The 19,684-nt window shown below is 38.9% G+C and overlaps 1 protein-coding gene across 1 annotated transcript in view; it reads right to left on the reverse strand.

Annotated features, from left to right (window-relative positions):
- LOC130584239 (disco-interacting protein 2 homolog C) overlaps positions 1 to 19,684 on the reverse strand; it is a 113,975-nt gene that overhangs the window by 57,052 nt on the left and 37,239 nt on the right. The window contains exons 13-22 of the mRNA XM_057384090.1: positions 17,926 to 18,019; positions 17,689 to 17,808; positions 16,728 to 16,842; positions 12,786 to 12,925; positions 11,088 to 11,224; positions 8,682 to 8,890; positions 7,764 to 7,878; positions 3,222 to 3,423; positions 1,142 to 1,251; positions 256 to 336 (exon numbers count right to left, since the gene is read on the reverse strand). Of these exons, the coding sequence (XP_057240073.1) occupies positions 256 to 336; positions 1,142 to 1,251; positions 3,222 to 3,423; positions 7,764 to 7,878; positions 8,682 to 8,890; positions 11,088 to 11,224; positions 12,786 to 12,925; positions 16,728 to 16,842; positions 17,689 to 17,808; positions 17,926 to 18,019 (1,323 nt within the window). The remainder of the gene's footprint in view (positions 1 to 255; positions 337 to 1,141; positions 1,252 to 3,221; positions 3,424 to 7,763; positions 7,879 to 8,681; positions 8,891 to 11,087; positions 11,225 to 12,785; positions 12,926 to 16,727; positions 16,843 to 17,688; positions 17,809 to 17,925; positions 18,020 to 19,684) is intronic.

Genomic DNA, 19,684 nt, shown 5'->3' on the forward strand with positions numbered 1-19,684 from the left:
CACAACATGTATGTGGTGGAAAAAGAAATGAGAAAYGTGTAAGGCACACTGTGATAGAAAAGCAATCCTTATCTTGACAACTGGCAATGATTATTCTCTTTTTTCCTTTCTGCCTCAGTAAACATTAAATGGAAGAGGTGAGTATCAGTGGGAAAAGAAAGAGAAAGGTCACATCCATTCASAGCACAAGCATTGCTGCTGAAATCCCAGTGTCCCTTTTCCAAAGCTATTGGAGCCATGGCCCGAGCCTCTTACCCTGCAGTTGAGCAGAGTGTAGAGCACGTGGTCAGGGGTGGTCTGAGCTCTCCACTGCAACACCTCSGACAGGAACAGGAACTGCAACACAGCACAGCCACAGTCACCACACTGAGCACCTTCTTGGCTTTAAAACCCAAGTCATAGCACCCAGGAGCACCAAACAGGAGCTAATTCTCTTCTCATCACACATTTACAGCAAGGGGCTTTTGCATGGTAGCAGCAGCCTTTCTGGAAGTGAAGCACTGCTGGGATTATGATCTATTACTCCATATACTTYCAGAGCAATAAAATAGTTCTTACCGATCTCTCTGAATTTAAGCACTATTTAATTCTTTAGTTCCTCTATTTTTTCTTAATATAAATACGTAAGTACTTAAATAGCTTAGAACTTACTAATTTAATTACTCCCATAAGMCCCCAAAAGAGCTGAATTTCAACTTAATTTTCCAGAATTGAAATAATAAAACACAAGTGAGGACCATATGTGTAAACAAAATTATCTGGATTCCTCTTGAGCTAATAAAAATTGTATAATAGAGGATGATTTCTGGTRGAAGCCCCATTAATGCTTTCCACCACATTTGTTCTGTAGTCCTATGTAAACTCATTTAAAAAAATCCATAAAAATGAAATGCATRTCTATTTTATATTTATCTGTAAAGGAGGTTCTGAAATATTAAATATTTGCATTAATTAAAAAGAAGCCATCAACAATTTTAAGCAGTRATARTAATAATGATAATGATAACAATAATCATCATAATCCATGATATCTCTGTACTGCTAAGCGTCCTGATGTTAACAATATGATGTTAACTATCTATATGTATGAAGTTAACTACATGATGTTAAATACAAGCTGTAACAGAGAAGTTTATCTCACCTTTCTGGCCTGGTCATTATCTTCTATTTGCCCCARATCTCTACCGCTGGCCTGTGCAATTCTTTTTCCAGAGACCAGGTTCCCCACCATCACAGAGGCAGGGCCAATTTCTAGRATAAAGCAGACATGCAAAGGGCAATAAAAATCCTTTGTTTGTGGATGAAATTGGTACTTATTCTTTTGCATTACATGATGTTTTCCTCACTSCTGTTCACAAAACCAAACTCTGAGCACATCTCTGTTTGTGGACCAGAAGTGGGCTGGATTAATCCTCTCAAAAAATATCTAATTTAGCATGGGCTCTCCACAGCCCGAGACATGTCTTGATATGATGAATATTTGGAAAATTTAGCTCCTGYTGCAGGCATATCCATTCAAATGCCTCAAACCAGAGGGACAACATTCCTATTTCCCTCTTCTGTTCYCTGGGCTAAGTTGAATCTGTATTAGGAATTCTGTAATGCTRCAGACATGAAGTKACAAGGATTAGGAAGGCAGATGGTRCRWGTGATAAAATACATGCAAGCYCTCTARAATAAGATCCAGAGTGAAGATAAACAATCTCAGAAGAAAAGAAGATGTCATGGCTGACACTTCTCCATGAGGTGGATTTCACTGGTGTTTTGTTGCTGGCATTAGGGGAAAATATCTCTGATAGATACCATGTTCATGTTAGCATTTGTTCATGTTTATTTAAGTTCATGTTAGCATTTGTTTYCTGCTTCTCCAGCAAGGATTACTGRTCAACCACAAYTGAGACCAAGTTTTAATTCTAGTCTATAATGTCCAAGTTTTGCCTCAGCAGTTGTTTTATATTTTTATTTTWAAGTTCAAAAGCAATACCCTGTGGGAATGTCACAACAACACAAAATGGGAGAATGGGATACTTTCAGTTTGGTTTCTGTGCTTCTGGCATTGCTTATACCATAGTGATATAGAATGTATACATAACATAACTTTGACTACCTCCATTGATYCTAATTCAGCAATTATTTTGCAGTGCAGCAACAAGGAAATACTGCGGTGAGCACTGCTGTAAAATGCCTCATTGCTTTCATCAAGTTAGTGCAAGTCACTGTTAATCTCTGACATTCCCAGCACCCACAAAATGAGATTATGGCTTTGATTTCTGAACCATTTGTCCAAAGGTTTTAACAATGATGATTGTTTAGGCAAACTTGCACTGAATTCATGAGGGACAGTCTTCATATTTGAGACCCAGACAGCAAACCTATTCCATATTCCAAGGTGTTTTTCAAAGTGGAAAATAAACAACGCTGAATCCCAGTCTTAAGCCTGAGGCTACACATCCAGAACTCCTTGAAATTAATCTGAGTACTAAAATCTGCAATTGGATTAAAAAGTTAAAATTTGCTAAAATTTGCTAAAATTTGCTTATTCATTGGGCACGAGTAACCAGTGACTGAACTACAGCAGGCTACAAGGGCTTTCTTGGTCTCTTGAGACAGCGCCTTGCTGTACTATTTCATCCAATACTCTCCATGAAGTGGCAGAAGTTCTGAAGAACCATCTTAAAACTACTTGTTTTCCCTCTAATGCACGTGCTGATAGAGTAATATAGAATCTCCCCACTCAGGTGGAGGATTAAACCTCTTATTCTTTGGTTTAATTTATTCATGACCATTTTTAACGTATTTGCTCTTCCAAATTGTCATTGTTGACACTGTTATTTAGTGTCAACAGTCCTCTTCCTCTCTGCTTCTAGTTTATAAACTCAGCCTTCAGAAAAGCTAAGATTTTATTTTTCTCTGTTTTGGTCTCAGTCCATCCTCTTTAAACATAACTGAAGAGGAATTTACGAAGCACTCCAGGTGTGGTCTCAGCAGTGCCTTGTAGAGTGATAAAAMTGCCATTTTTATTGAATTAACATTTTGCCTTGCATTCTCTGTGAAGGTGCCTCTAGCTTCTGCCAACACCAGTGATGTCCTTGACACACACAGAATATTTAAAGGGAAAGCTGATCAAGCTGATTYTCACCTGCATCAGCAATTACTTGATTTTGCTCCATCCCATAACACACGGCACTAAGTGAGAGTCCCTGTGCCTCCACTCCTCTTACCTGGTTGCTTTTGCCTTGGTTTAGGCAGGTTTGTGACACAGGTGTGGGGACACATCAGCACGTTACAAGGATGCAGAGATCCTTCCAGGAAGAGCTGTTTGGTTTCTGAGAGGTGAATTCCTCCCAGTGGTGTTTTGGGAAGTGTGTTTGCCGGGACAAGTGCTAGGCAGTAGACTCCCACTTGATGAATACTGTCAATTGCCTAAAAAAAACACACAGGAAGTCGACTTTAATGAAAGGCTAATTTTTCATCATCCTGATAAGCACATATTGTTCTGAATTACTGCATTTAACAGCCCTAATAATTAACTGGCAGTGGAAAGACACTTCAGYTATGTGAGGTTCTTTTCACACGTGGGAACAGGTGGATGGAAATGTTGCTACACTCATTCCAGCAGATAAAGAAGCAACCAAAAACCTGGTGATAAATACACAGAAATGTATTAGGAAATGCTACCTTGATATCCCACTTAAGCACACATTAGTAGCAAATATCCTGGAGTTTTATTACAAAGATGGGTTCGCAGATGATGTAAAATTGCTTTTAAGCTGTGCTCTTCTGAGAGCTAAAGTTYAAAGGATTCCTATCAACTTTATATCCAGTCCATCTTTCTGAGCAAGGAAAACTTTAAAGTAACCCCTATACCTAATGATGTATGTGATTTTTTTTTTTTCATTTTTTATAAGGTAATAACTGTTTCATTCCCTGATCACAGTGTAAAAGATTTTTAGTCAGGAATGGGAAAAATACGAGGGAGAAACTATCCACTTGAAGAAAGATATGTTGTACAAAAATCTAAAAAATAAGCATATTTGAATCTTACAGCAAGCATGTTCACTGCCTACAAGTTAATTAAACTCCATCACTTTGAAGAAAACTGTAACATACAATATCTAGGTAATTTCTAGAGTTAAAAATTAACATAATGAATATCCATGCACTTAGATTTTAATTCCATGCAAATTTGAAGGAGTTATTTTCCTTATAATGGTAATAAAAATTGCAGCAAGTGTTAGAAAACCAACTTTGGAAATTCACGCAAACTGAGAAGCAAATTACAAATAGMATCTCTAATGAGTAGTTAAATGCTCAAAAATATAATTTACTTATCTTGCTTTTTAATTTTAAACTGTGAGAAAAGTGAATTGATATGCGTGCTGCCTTGAAGATACAATCTACATTCTCAGAATCAAATAATCACTTGCAGTTATGCATGTACTGAAGTGCAGACCAATAAATTACTGATTACTTCTACACACTAAGCAATGCTTTGCTTTTGGCTTTTGCTTGCTCCATTTCTTATTGATTTGACTGCAAAATTTCATAAGAAAGAATAATAAAGCAGTGACTTATTTACAAACATTGGAATTTTAGGAGCAGCAGCTCTCACAGSAGAATTGGAAGACCTTGCTGCTGGTCTACAGACACCACCCAAAAGATCAGCAAGAATGAAATACTTACGGCAGCCAAAACAGAGTGTCTCATATTTCTGGAAGAAACCATCATGATCTCCTAATCATAATGTTATTTACAGGTTCTGAAAAGCAGTGATAGATCACRGGATCCTCACCTGACATCAGCCAGAAGGAAAACCATCACAGGGCAAGTAACCACTTTTCCTCAAACATAAAACACTGTGGCTCCTGCAGGTGGTGAATGGAAAGCAATGCCCAGCTCAGGTGGGATGAGGGGTGTATGGAACAATTCCCCAGTAACTTCTGAAGGGTCTCTGAGAGCTACATCTGCTACACAGTGCCACATAAAATATTGCGTGTCATTCAAAACTGTCACCTTTCACACCTTTGAGTTTGGCACATTTCTGAAGCAGGGAATGACTTTGTCACATGGATGAGAACTGGAGAACTGAGCCTTAAAATTCTGAGGGAAGAGAGGACTTCTAATTTTATTACTGCTGGCATTTATGCCTCTTGATGAGATGGCTTGGTTTTTGAAATGGCTCTGTCTAGCCAGAAACAACAATCTCTGTCCCTCTCTTTCATTGTGAAAATGGACAAGTTGTACCTCCAAACTTGAGTCCAGACTGCCACGTTGCTTGAGCTGAGAAAACATCTYGCTCTGATACAATTCTCTGGGTAAACGCTCCCCAGTGCTGCAGTACGTCTCCTGGCTTTACCTAATCCTGTCAAGTGCTGGCACTGGTAAAATTAACATCCAGTCTGTCAGTACAGGAACCACACTCCTGTCTGAAGGCTCAGATCAGTGTGCAGCAGCCTGGAGTTGTGGATCTAGGATYTGTCTGACTTAACTGATGTGTGATTTGGGATCTTCACCCTTCTACTTTGCAGAAACTCCATCCCCACCTGACCACTCCCTCCCAGCAATCCCTGCTACATCCCACAGATGCAGTCCAGCAGTGTCCAGTAGGTAACAGCAGCTCTCCCATCCTTCAGCTCCCTGCCAAGGAGCAGGATGGGTCAGGACAGTCAGAATATATGCAAACCACTGGAAAAAAGGTTCTGCAAATCAAGACAGCTCAACTGCAGGGAAGAGACAACAAGGCAAGGCAGAAGCAGGCAGTGCAGGGCAGGGYTGGCACAGGGCAGCACACAGAGGRTGTCAGCTCTCACAAATAGCATCAGAATCAAGCTGCAATTTGATAGAGTCTGTTATCATGGACTTCACTGAGAGTCATGACACAGGCTGTGATATTGTTGTATTCTACCTCACTAGCAGATGATTCAGACACAGCCCATTACCACTTCCTGACATCTGTCATTAAAACTGATTGGGAAGAGGCACAAAACATCCCACATGTGCCTGGCTTCTGTCCTTCATCTCTGCTCTCAGCTGTGCTGGAAACAGAAACTTCTTGTTCACACAATGGTTAGTGCCAGAGTTGCAGGCTGCACACGTGGGTGATGAAAGCAGCCACATGTGTGTACTTTGATACACAGCCTGCTACTCTCTGACACTGCTGGGACTTGATCAGACTCGGAAGGGCTGACTCTTGGCAGGAGTGCTGGGACACGGGACTCCTGCTGTTTTCAGTGCAGAATTCTACTGGCTGTGATTGTGTAAGACATCATTTCTGTAAAAGTCACAAAGATGCTCAGCTGACAAAACACGACAAGTGTTAAGTCCAGAGTTTCAACCCTTTCAGGAGCTTGAGACTTGACAAAAATGATCAATGGGCAATCCAAAGCCTTTTCTTCTACAATAGTTGCCCTACGTGCTACTAGGTGTTTCAAAGGCTTTCTGTGTGATGGCAAGCTAAAGGTTCTAGCTTTCCTTGGTATTAATTTAGATCTACTGATCTGAACATGAGATGACTCTAACTGTATGAAATGTAGCTGTTTTTTAAATCTAGAGAGCAGATAAACCTGTCTTGAGATGGATGAAAGCTTATTTTTTCAGTTTCTTGAAGGATACAGTAGACGGATTCCCTTTCTTATTGAGTACATTGCAATAATGAATAAAAACATCTCTGAATTGTGTGAGATCCTTTTCTTTCTTTGGCTCTTGGGTAAAGCAAAAAATATGTTTGTAATACATTTACTGAGAAGAGCCTTTGCAGAAGGACAGAAAGGAAGGCAGGAAAGGGAAGTATTAGTAGTAGGAGACAAACTTTACACAGAGTTGAGACCACTTCACAAGGTAGCAACAAACAGACTTAATCTGACTACATCTTCATTAAAAYTATTGCTTTTGAGTGTGAATTGTCTTAACTACAGAGATGGAGGAGATGGAAGATGACTCTGTCTAAAGTACCTAATTTTTTTTATGTGAGGATGTAAGAGTTGAAAAAAAACCCTTATGGTATTGATATTGCTGTAACTTGGGCTTCCAAATGCTTTGAGAAGACCAGAATTCTTTAGTACCCAGCATCTTTCGTCTTCTGGTCAAACTGTTGAACACCACCAYCAAAAGTGGGATCATCACAACGCCCCGTATGATTCACCAGACTGCAGGAATAGGGTTCTTTGCAATAGGTATCCCTCTGAGAATAAAACCTCACTGTAGATACCTAGAACTGGGCTGATCAATCACTTCCCTTCATTTCAGTGGAGGGAAACTGCCATTTTTAGGCAGTATTTCAGTTTATTTTAGTGTTCAACATGGTACACTAGAAACACATAATACTTGCCCACCCATTAAAAAAGGTCAGGTCTCTGTCCATATTTACAACGGTTTAGTAATAGACTCTGGTAGCTTTTGACAGTAAGAGTAGTCATGATGACTACTCTGAAATGCATTAATTCATTAACTTTTTGAAGGAATGAAATTACTATATYCTTACAAACCATATGCTACTCTATCATTGCTATTATTTACTCCAATTCATTCCTGTTTTCTTATAGCATTTTGATTAGGAAAAGGATCAGTCTCTGGGTATGTGCAGCCAAGATAGGAACTGTCACTCAGAAGAATCTCATTTTGGGCTCATTAAGAGCAAGTGCAACTGAAGGTGGATTTACAATTACTCAAAGAAAAATGTCAGTTACCTTAGGGGTCTGAAAGATCAATAATAAGAATATAAAGCAAGAAAAAAATAGCTTCCAAACATATATACAGAGCATTACCTGGAGGACTCTACTCATCCACTGAAAACTGTCTTCTTCTGTGGAATCTGGCCTTTGCTCAGCAACAATAACTATCCTTTCATCATGCAGCACACTCACAGAAAACACTGCTATTCTATAGAAGGAGAGAAGAGTATTTAGTGCATTATTTAGACACAGGGAAAATCCTGTCTTCTACAACTACAATTTCTTCATTTATTACTTGGACTCCTTGTCCAATAGTAACATCAGTTATTATTGTATCCATGGGGAAAAATCTATCAGAACAGTTTTGGTTAAGCTCTGGAGTAGAAACAGCAGGTTTTGCTCTGCAGTCATGTGTATGCAAGCACAATGTCAGAGCAGGAYTGAGAAGTGAACATTCTTGGAATGAGAAAAGCACTGCATTTGGGTCACACCAAGGTTGCTGCTAAGCTGTTATGTAACAGTATCAGCACCTTCTTTGGCCCCACCTTAGACGAAAGCAATTGCAACATCATTTTGTGAGAGATCTGACACATAATGGAGTGTGAGCACGTGGTGCTGCATGAGGCTCTTCACAAGTTTTAGAAGTCTCCTGCTCAGTTTCAGCGCATAAGGAAGGTCACAGAAGGACCCCCTTTCATGTCCAAAAACTCCAGTGTTAGGCATATTAGAAATGTTCAATTCACACAAAAGGGTCCTGTTGACCCTCAGAATTAACCAGATGTTCCACTGGAAATTTCAGTAATCACAGTTTCAAGACCTTGGTAGCCAAACTCTGCCTCAACACTGCCTTGGGTTTCCCTCAGCCGTCTCCTGGCTCAGGCAATATGAACAGAACTGGAGGGAAACCACACTGCAGGTCAGGCACTGCTTTCTGAACACATCTGCACCACTTAGGTTTCATCTAAGCAAAATAAAGATTTCTACATAATAAAAGAAAAGAAAGGATCAAACCTCCCCCTGTAGACAAATTTCATGGGTTCCACAGCCAGTGCTGTTGCTACAATGTCATCAGCATTATGCCTTCTTCCACTGACAACCATCAAACCATCCATTTTGCCAATGACAAAGACAAGTCCACCTGGTCCTATAAAGCCTAGAAGTCCAGTCCTTATAAAAGGATATTCGGTGATAGGGCCACCAGAACTTGTCATAGGAAACACCTGCAAAACAGAAACACAGGTCCTCAGCTCTACTATACACAGAGATCAGGCTGCAAAGCATTTCAGGTATTTTCTCTCAGATGGCTATTCTGAAACAAAGTAAATAGGTCACTGGTGATGCTCTTTATCCTTCACTGATGAAAAAGGGAGTGTTAGGAAACTCCTATACCTGTTTGTACCTGAATTCCAGCAAATTCAATCCCTCTCTGTTTACCATACAGATTTTCCATAACCGTGACTCTGTAAATTATTTATGACCTTAAATATACAAATCAACATCAACACTATTAAATAAAAACCCATACCGAGCAGATTGCCAGCCTGAGGTGCTGTGTACAGGTTAACTGAGAGCTTTACTCATAAACATTTCAGTAGAGRTTTTTTCCAGTACCTGGTGCCCCATTTCCAGCACAGTGCAGGAAATGGGCAGGCTAGAAGTGAAGCTATTTTAAGGTACAGTACATTAATAACTCTTGCAGCTGACCACATTTTTATTTAAGGTCAATAAAGTTCTCAGAATACTACTGATTATGTCTTCTTTAGCACACCTGAAAGTGAAAATACAGCCCTATCCAGCACCTCTCTAAATGTCTGAACACCAGACACACATGAATTCCACAGACAGATTCCTATGGCTTTTTCTWTCCTAATTAGCACGGTGTTATCCTTTTGGCATGTGAGCTACTGTGAGCTATTCTGACACAGCCACACTTTCCTGCAGTCATTCCTTTAAACTTAAATAGTCTAAAGGCAAAAAGACAATGGCAAGTGGAAAACCATGGCTGTACACTGTTCTTGAAGGTTCATTTAAAAAGAAAGGTCAAATTCTGTCACCAGATGCTCATGGATGACTCTTATTGAACAGATTTAATGCTTTTACATCCTCAGCCATAATTCATTTCAGGAACAAAAAACTCTTTGAATCTCTAATACCTACAACATGAATTACACGGTAAAACAGAAGAGAGATCCACTTGGAGAGGACTCTTAAGAATATGCTTAACTTTAAAATTGAGTGGTCCTGCTCACTCAATGGTAGTTTATTTGCTTAGCATTAGGAATAAGCCTGAATCAGTCTAAATATGCTGTTAAACTGCTGGCAGTTAAGAATTATGAATGATATCAATTACAGCAAGTACTACAAAATGAACATAAGTACCTTTCTACCCTGAAGTATGTAAAATCCAGGATTAGCACTCACAYTGGGTATTGCCAGTTGTACTTGCAGCACAAAAATCAGCTATCAACAAATTTCAGATCACAATAGCATGGTGTAATTCCTGTCTTCAACAGGGGATATGGAATCATATTCACTTGTCTCCATGAATTACATAACACACAGTGTTAACAACATTCAGCTCTGCATTTTGCAGGAGATATTAGTTACATTAGTCTACTAAAAGTGGTAATAACAGAGAATTTGTTAAGGGWAACCTAAATGTATTTGTGTTAATTTTTGCCTTAAATATTAAATGAGAAAAGGATCATAGCTTGAAAATCAATTTTTTCACTTTTTCTCTAATTCGTTCAGCCTTTCACACTGTCTTCAGCAGAAGTTAATGATAACAAGTGAGCAGGTACTGCAGAGCCATCAATACAGCTGTGTGCACTGGAGTCAGGAAATAGATTCCACAAAGCCAAAAGGCTTTTGCCTAAGGCAATTCAAACAAAAGCAGGTGGGGACTAATCAGGAAAAGGTTTCTTTGCTTTTCAGATACCTCTCTTGATGACTACATCTGTCAGGATTCTGCATAAGTGCAAGCCTTTAATGCTGGAAGTACTGTGGAAATGTTGAAAACTGCTTTCTAAAGATACCCAGCAGCTTTCATACTGTTTGCAATAATCAAATTCTGCACATAGACTTGTACAATATCACCTTTTGAACTTGGTCTTTCTTACTTCTTTCCTTCCGATTTTTTCAGCTCCTGGTATCTTACTTGAAAACTGAAGTAAAAGCTCTTCAGAGCCAAAACTAAACTCACATCAAGATCTACTATTGAATTTAATGAAATGGGCTTCATTATCTGGCTAGAATAATGGGCAGATTATCTGGCTAGAATACAGGTCCCAAGCCACAAGCATTGATTAAGACTGCTATTCTTACATCATTACTATCAATACTTTATGTCAAATATTACCTTGAAGCAGAAAAAGTTAAAAAGGAAGGATTTTATATAGCACTTCTTGGTCAACTTACCTCAAAAGTATTTTTGGTCATGCCCGAGAGTCCATAATATGATGTACCCGTCGCAATAGCACATACACAAAGTTCTCCTATTTCATCTGTTTTACAGAGCTGAGGAACTCCATCTGGCTTCACTGAGCACATTATAGCTAGAGGGAGAAGAAAGGAATTCAAAAATATTATAAAATGAACCACAGAGTAACATAAATGCTGTGGCAGAGAATCATGGTGGAGCTGACATAAAGAAATTAATAAGACTAATGTCTAATAATCAGTTTCTTGAACATGACAGTGTTCAACATTATCAGGTGATTTAATATTATAAATAATATTTATATAAAGAATGCAAAGAGCTTCATGTAAACTCAATCTTTACACTGATAACAATACCTATTTGCCTTGCTCTCTGAAACTGCAGTTCATCTGTCAATATTACTGTGAAATGTGATTGTGTTCCCAGCTTTGCATACTGAAAACCAGATTTGCCTCAGTCAGTGCAAAATTAAATACCCTAATGGAGCCCTTGATAATCATTATACAGCCAGAGAGGCAGGCAACTGGGAAATCCACCTCTCAGAAAGTAGCAAGTAACACCATATGAAAGATCAAGATATTCCAGCAGACCAGTATGGTTGTTTCACTGAGAATTTATCAGAGCTCAGACTCCCTCTGTCTGGTTTTAACAGCCTGGAGAGACAGCAGGAGCTAAAGAGGAGGGATTAGAAAGGACTGGTCTGAGAAAAAAGACCATTTGAATAAGAATCAGGAATGATGCTTTAGCTACAATCCCTGGAGTACAGCACTGGTAGATTCTGTCATTGCAAAGAGGATATGATGATCAAGGGAAAGCAGAAAGGAATCAACACATTTTTTAAGTACAAGTGCACAGAATCTTGAATGACCTCTCACTCAGAGGATAAACAAGAGCATGCACTTTCATTAAAACTATCAGAACATATCATGAAGTRCAAGATAGCACATCCATTATAATGTCTTGTGATAACTCTTAACAACCAATTGTATCTTCCTTCATTTTAATTTGTTCAACTGAATTTTGTAAGATGCATCTTTATGTTTTATTGTTTGGGTCCACAACAAGCATTCTCTTTTGAAAAACTACAGTATCAGCCTCTTCTAGTATCTACAGCATCTCATTTAAAATGTAGCTGTCTTATGAAAAGGATTATCTTCCTCTTTAGAAGCACTGGTTGCAGTTTAAATTTGTCAAAATGAATTTTCCAGTCATACCTCTTCTGTCTAACAGCTAGGTGATAGCACAAGACTTTGGGAAAAGCATTCTGCAAGCTTTCAGATAGCAATTTTGTTGATCCTTAGCATAGGTTAGGAAAACTTCCCCTACTGAGTTCCACCTGGGCTGGACTCATGGATATTTATAGCCACAATACTTAAACTTCTTATTTTCTCTACCAACACCTCACAGTTAAAGAGCAGATGTTCTGATGTGCAGGCAGATTGTTTCATGCATGCTGCTAGTGYAAGCACAGACACTGAGGTAAAAGCAGAGAAGAAATCTTGGGATTCCCAAACCATTAAGTTTTACAAGGTAATGTTTTGGACTAAAATGTTTTCAAGGGCACATGTTATAATCCCAAAGCTTGTAGTCCGGCAACAAAGCATGCTCATCTGTGACTTTCTACTCCCAATGACCCAAACTGGTGAGCCATAATCAGTTTYAAAGAAGTTCCTTACCTCCTGGCATCACTAAGCCAACATCCTGCACAGTCAGGACAGACAGCTTTTCTTCAGAGTCCACTCGAATCACTCCGTAAGTGAGCCCATGCATGGACAGGACTCCTCTTCCCGGTGGCTGGTTGCTGTCATCTGTTGGCCTACAAACATGGGTTAGAGCATCAGTGCACCACCAGGCAAGGGCAAATATTTACTGGTGCTGAATGGACCACTATTGCAAACACCCCTCTGTTTCAGAGTTTAAAATTTCACCTTCTTCTTCACCCTTATTAGACCCAATAAAATCCTCGTTTTCAGTCATTTCTGAGTAATTATGCCTGTTAACACTCTCATTCAGTACCCACCTATGGATATGGGGCTGCTGAGATGCAAGCAACACCTAACATTTACCCAAAACAGCATGTATTTCATTTTTAARTACATTTATAAAGACTGCTTCACCACCCAAGTAAAGACCTTTTTACCTCATTTCTAAAATACTGAAAGCTGGTACAGACGATGTAGAAGGAAACTGCACTCCAAATATTCGGAACTGATCAGTAAATAACTTGATAAATTCTCTATATGCTATCTGTCTTAAGGCAACCTGGCATAGATTTACTGTCAAATATCTGTGGAAGATGCAACGACTTTACCATCTTCATTTTAGTGCATATGATTGAATTCTTCCTATTCTAATTTACCACATGAAAATTAAAACAAATTACGCCTTCATCAGTCAGGGYCAAAATCTTGTGGATGCAGCCTCCCAGTAACACCTCAGTTTGCTCAGACTCATTGCCTACATGCTGTAAAATTCCACAGCATCAGCACAAGATGCCTGTCAGCTTGTTTCAGTATAAAACCACCTGCTGCACCAGTGGATGCAATTATACCTACAGTGAGCGTGGCTTGAGCAAATGAGTGTTGACATATGCAAGTTACCAAGTCAGGGGAATGTGTCAGGGCTTCTCATGTCTGAAAAGACTCCTGCACTGTCCTGCATTTTAAAATGCAAAACTGGAAGATGAGGTGATGCTGGTTTGAGTTCAGACAATGCACCCATGAAGAGCARACTCCAGCTCTTTCCAAGATGGATAAAACAGTCAATATTTAGTTCAYGATTCTGCATTTTTCCCAAATACTCCATCACAACACAACTATTTTTTAACAGGTAATGTCCTTTGAGATGACATTTCTCCTCTGCTGTGCTTGAAATACTAGATGGGCCTCAGCCAGTCCTGCTCATGAAAGCCTTGCCCTGATGGGCTCTATAAATTTCAATTAATAGGTTTTACGAGCCATATTTCTCAAGTGACATTGTCAMCAAAGAAGGATGTGAGCACGCTTGAAAATGCATTAGAGCATAACAAATGGCGCTAGTAAACAAGCACCTGTGATAAATAACACTCCCATCATCTAAAAGGAACTTTCAGTGACATTATTGATCAACTTTCTCTCATCCCTGCTCCCCAAAACACACTTATTGCTGGTCCTGAGAAGAAAGGTCTCCTGCAGGCACACACAGCTTCTCATAGGCTTCCAGGAGTAGAGGCCATCTGGACTTTTCATCACATCCATTTTCCTGCACTACTTATCACACAAAGCATTTACAGAGCAGCTCCTACTACCATTTACAAACACAATCTATCTGACCACTGSTTTTTGCCAGCCATTTAAAATGGGAAAAAAGCTGTCCTTGAGTTTTTGCATTCCCTTAAGCAAGTGGGTTGAGACTAATATGCAATAAACCGAAGGGGAATAACATGAATTATTTGCATGACACATCCTTTTGAATAYTAGGTTTCGTGATTCAGCTCTGAGGCTGAAGTACCTCTAGTCTATTACTGACTTTCTTTTTCTAAGCTATAAGGGTATTTCARCTGAGAACTGGATTTGCTACTCCTTCCTCGTAGGAAGTTCAGTAAAAATGCACCATAGATTTTGAAAAGAGTCAGAGCATTAACAGGGAGCTCTCTGGATCTCAGCTCTGCAGGGAGTCATTTTAATGCATACTTCAGCAGTACCTCTTTGGAACTTGCATGATAATGACTTTACTGTCAGCAGAGATGGCTTGAGCAAAATGAAAAATACTACATCTCCCAAGTTCAGCTAGTATTATCCTACCATTAAACAGACTTCAAAAACAGGAGATATGTGTTCAGTAACATTCACTGCAGTAAGAACKTCTCTGTAATTACAGTGATGCACTCAAGATAAAAATGCCTTTTTTGTATTTTGAATTACCCACAATGTTATGTGCTAATAATTTTTTTTGTAAGTTCTCAATGCTAGTTAATTTGGGAACAAATTTCTAGTACTTCAGAGGGCTACAGGCACAGAGTTAAGTCTAGAAAGGGCACACCAGCCATCATATTATGAAGTTCTCCCACTTTATAACCTGTGATTTGGGGCAAATTTTCCAGGGCTAGCCCAGTAAATTAAAAACCTGCTCAACGCTTAACACAAGCAATTGTCCATTCACCTACTCTCTGAATTTGAAAGCAAGAGCTCATTCCAAGGGAGCAAAGGCCTGCACAGCTCATGGCAGGGAAACACATCCAAGGAAAGACACGTGGTGCTTCTTGTGTAAAGCTGAGAACAGGCTGGTGGAGATGAATGAAGGGCTCTCTGAAATCCTGTAGTTCACAGAAAGACAGCTAACCTGGACAGCATGAGTCTCTGATGGATTGCTTTCAGATGTTTTAAACTAATAATGAGGTGGCTGAAAGTCAACCACACTCTTGGCCTCATGTCCTTCYTCCTGTAATGTTCTGTTGGACAGCTAATTGAAAATCTAGTTAAATTTCACTTGGACAGCRTATTTAAGAATTTGTGGCAGGAAGTATTTTACTTAATGCTATTTTAGTGCTTTACACGTTTATACTGCATGTTCTAACATGTGAAACAATTAAAACTGTCTGCAGAAATATGAACTCAAAAACAAAGTGCTTACTGTTTGAGGTACAACTTTGGGAAACTCTGCCAAAACAGACAACAGTTACTCTATTTAGTGACAAGAYACTGCTGTGAGAGTAAAGTCTTATGAGAGGCTGAGGGTGCTGGGGGGGCTCAGCCTGGASAAAAGGAGGCTCAGAGGGGACCTTATCACTCCCTACAACCCCCTGAGAGGAGGCTGCAGCCAGGTGGGTCTCTTCTCCCAAGCAACAAATGACAAGACAAGAGGAAATGGCCTCAAGTTATGCCRGGGGAGGTTTAGAGTGGATAATAGGAAACATTCTTTCATCCAAAGGGTCATCAAGTGTTGGAACAGGCTGCCCAGGGAAGAGGCTGAGACGCCATCCTTGGGGATTTAAAAGATGTGTGGAAGTGGCACTCAGGGACACAGTTTAGTGAAGGCTTGGCAGTGCTGGTTAATGGTTGGATTCAATGATCCYAAAGGTCTTTTCCAACCTAAACAATCTGAGATTCTATATACATAAGGCTTAACAGTTCTAGTAGCATTTAGCAGTTTTAGTGGAATTTATCTATTTTATTTCTAGGYACAAATCCCTCAGACTAAAGAGCATTTCCAGATGATTACTGAGAGTCTATGAATGGTTAAAAAGTGCCTGTCAGCCAAAAACAACCCGCAGAATGTATTAATTCACTTTAAACAGACTACTTAAAAATATGATTTTCCTCGATGGCAATTCCACTTAATTCTCACACTTTAATTARTTTTATGCTTACACTGGCATTTTTACATTCTTATTTACAGAATTTGCTTTTGCATTTGAATTTATTTAATTTAAAATTAGATGAAGTTACAGCAATGGGAACCMTAAAGCATTCTGAAGTTAAATTGTTACTCTAAATTCTTGTATGTCTTCCTTGGACACTAACAAATTGAAAACTCTACATGCCATATAGAAGCTAAATATGCAGATTCATACCTATTTTTTTTTCAAATTACCACATATATGCATTCAGTGGGTCTATCTCCACTGGTGTAACACATACCTTCGAATGGCCACAGTGAGAGCTTCTGGTGAACTAGCACAGGGACAAATGACCTCCTGCCTTAGACCTTTACTTTGGAAGACATTGAGAAATGCATCACAGGAAGAAATGGACCCTGTGKCAAAGAAAGAGAAAACAACTATCAGAGGAAAAAAATAATTTGATTTCTGAAGTGATGCTATTCAAACTGCARATTTACTATTTAATATATAGGCTTCTCAGGAGAAATAATTTTAAAAGGATCCATGTCCACTGGGAAATACATCATAGCTGCTACAATTATATATATGTGTACATGCAGTTGTGTGTATGCATACAGGGAATAAAGACTAATTTTTGAACATAAAGTCTTTTCATTATGCTTAGATAGAAAAGCCATTACTGCTAGATTTACAGTATTAATTTCACTACAGTGTTCCTTTTCAGGATGACRGAAATAAAAGATTTAATTCAGAAATTCCAAACAAACTACTACAAACAAGCAGAACACTTGTATGCTGGTATCTTAAATAATACAGAGAAACAGCTCATGCTGTGAATTGTCAAGAAGTGATTCAGATGTGTTTCTCCAGAGTAGCATAAGTATTCCCCTAAAATTTTYAGTTACTTCTGCATTTGAGAACCACCATTCAGAGGAAATGTTCTGATCTTTTCTATAGCTTAAGGTCTTCACTGCTTCAGGCTTTTATAGCTTCAGTCTTTATCCATGACTATCACATTAACCAAAACGGGATTTACTGCAACTTACGTTATATGGAACATCAAGTCTGTTTCAGGATGAGCTAAAGCAAAATATACTTTGAAAAAAATCCCAAATTAGATACTGTCTCCATAAACCTCACATAGTTTGCAACAGACAAACTCTGTACTCTGCAAATGTTTCAGCTAAGATGGCTGAAGATTGAAACTTAAAATGCAAGACAGAAACCGCCTCCTGTTGTCCTGGAGCTGCAGAGCTTACATGGGTTTGCRCCATCAGCCACTATCAGCATCCGCAGCGACGAGAGGTTGATGTCCCTCTGGTCTCGATGTGCCACCAACGCCCAGTGCATGTCCCTGGACTTCACACAGGCAACTTTTGCTGCAATAACAATGAGACAATTACTAACACACCACATAAAAGCTAGACAGCTGTGTTATCTGTTTGCACATTTGATTTTGACTATGAAGTGAATTTTTGGGTATTCTTGCTCCTTACCTTTGTATTGACAGACTTTTTGTATCCATGACAGCGGATTCACTTTCATTAAGGAGTATGGAATACTTATAACATGCATCATGTTCATGACACTCTGAAATCAAAAACATAAACGGGTTTTATACAAAAATTGTGGTAGCTACTTATACTGTGTTACAGGCAGGGGCATCTATGCAAATCACTCTGGTTTTTATTTTGTTTTATTGTCAGTGCTGGCTTTCATATTTTCCTATCTAGCTACCTACATTAAGATGAAACAGACCCATTTTCCAATGCTTTAATTAAGGATTAAAGATTTAGACTAATCAGATCATAACTTTTAAGCAGTACTGAAAAGAAATACTTTTTTTCTATTCATACTCAAAGAGGTTCATTCTAAATTAAAAAAATACCATATGAAGAATATCTACATGTTTGCTATGTAGGTTAATATTATCCCCAAGCCTGATAAATTGCCATATATATATCCACATTGTACTAAAAATGACTAAAGCAGCAAGATATCTGTCTGCAGAAATCCATCTCTGGGAAGACTAAAAGGTACCAATGATAGAGGGGCACAAATTATTTAAAAGACAGTAGACAAAGAAATTGAAGTCCTAGACTAAGMAGAGATCAATTTATTTTAACAGAAAATAAATGAAGGAAGTTTTAGTCCCTCTCTGGGTGAGCTAATGCCAGTATTTTCAACAAGGTCATGAAAAGTTCCAGCAAGTTTACAAAAAGCATCTGAGTGAAACCAATGACAAATCCAAAACTGATCCCTCAGTCTAAGCCCATCAATTGCATCAGTGATTTCTCAGTGTTAAACTAACAGCCTGGAAATGAGCTGCTGCTTCACTTCTGTTACCATTTAGAAATATCTCCTGAGGGCAATACGCCTCCCCTTATAGCAGCTCAGGTTAAATACAGTATTTGTTTTGGAAAACCCAGGTTTAAGAAAGGTTAAGTGTCCCAGAGGATTAGTCATCTAAACACTTGGAGAACTGCAAAAGATAGTTCTCCTTTCAGTCTGGCACAAGCATAGGTACAGGAAAAGCACTTACAGGCAAATAAGTCACAGAAAAAAATGAAGTTCAGAACAAGATTAATAGCAAAGGAAGGCACAGAAAAGCTCTATTAGACACTGGCTTTCAACCAGTGATAAAGATGGTTATTTMACAGAAGATACTTATGTGTGTTAAGCCTAATAATTTCTGCTTCAGAAATGTTATACTGCACTTTGACAGCAACAGTATAACAGTTCATGGGAAAACCAGATCACTGGGAACGACAGAGTCTCCCAAAATCACGGGAACCCCCCAACAATGACCCTTCAAGACTTGACATCTGTTCTTAGAATTATCAGAGCACAGTAAACATTTTGTCAGTCACTAATTGCAACCGCACATTTAGAAGCAATCTTTACAAATATGTCAGTTGTCTCCTGGGTCAATTGAGGAAGACATTCCAACAGCAAGTAGAAAATTAATGCAGTTTAAAGTATTGGGAATGCTTTTGTATTAGCAGAAACATCTTTTGGTGGGTGTTTTGACAGGGAAGCCAGTCAGTGGCAACAGAATTGTGCCATTGGATCATGCCCTTACAKAGGCAAGTACTAATTCAATTTGTTTCTGCTATAAAGTTTGATCTCAAAATCACATATTGGTAAGAATGGGAGCACAGTACTTGACATGATACACAAAAATACACTGACATCTTTACCATGCTCATTATGGGTAAGTGCACTACAAGAAGATCATGGGTTTAAATCACATTT

The sequence above is a fragment of the Malurus melanocephalus genome, unplaced genomic scaffold, assembly GCF_030028575.1.
Source record: "Malurus melanocephalus ecotype Western Australia unplaced genomic scaffold, MMel_1.1 scaffold_684, whole genome shotgun sequence".
Classification (NCBI taxonomy): domain Eukaryota; kingdom Metazoa; phylum Chordata; class Aves; order Passeriformes; family Maluridae; genus Malurus; species Malurus melanocephalus.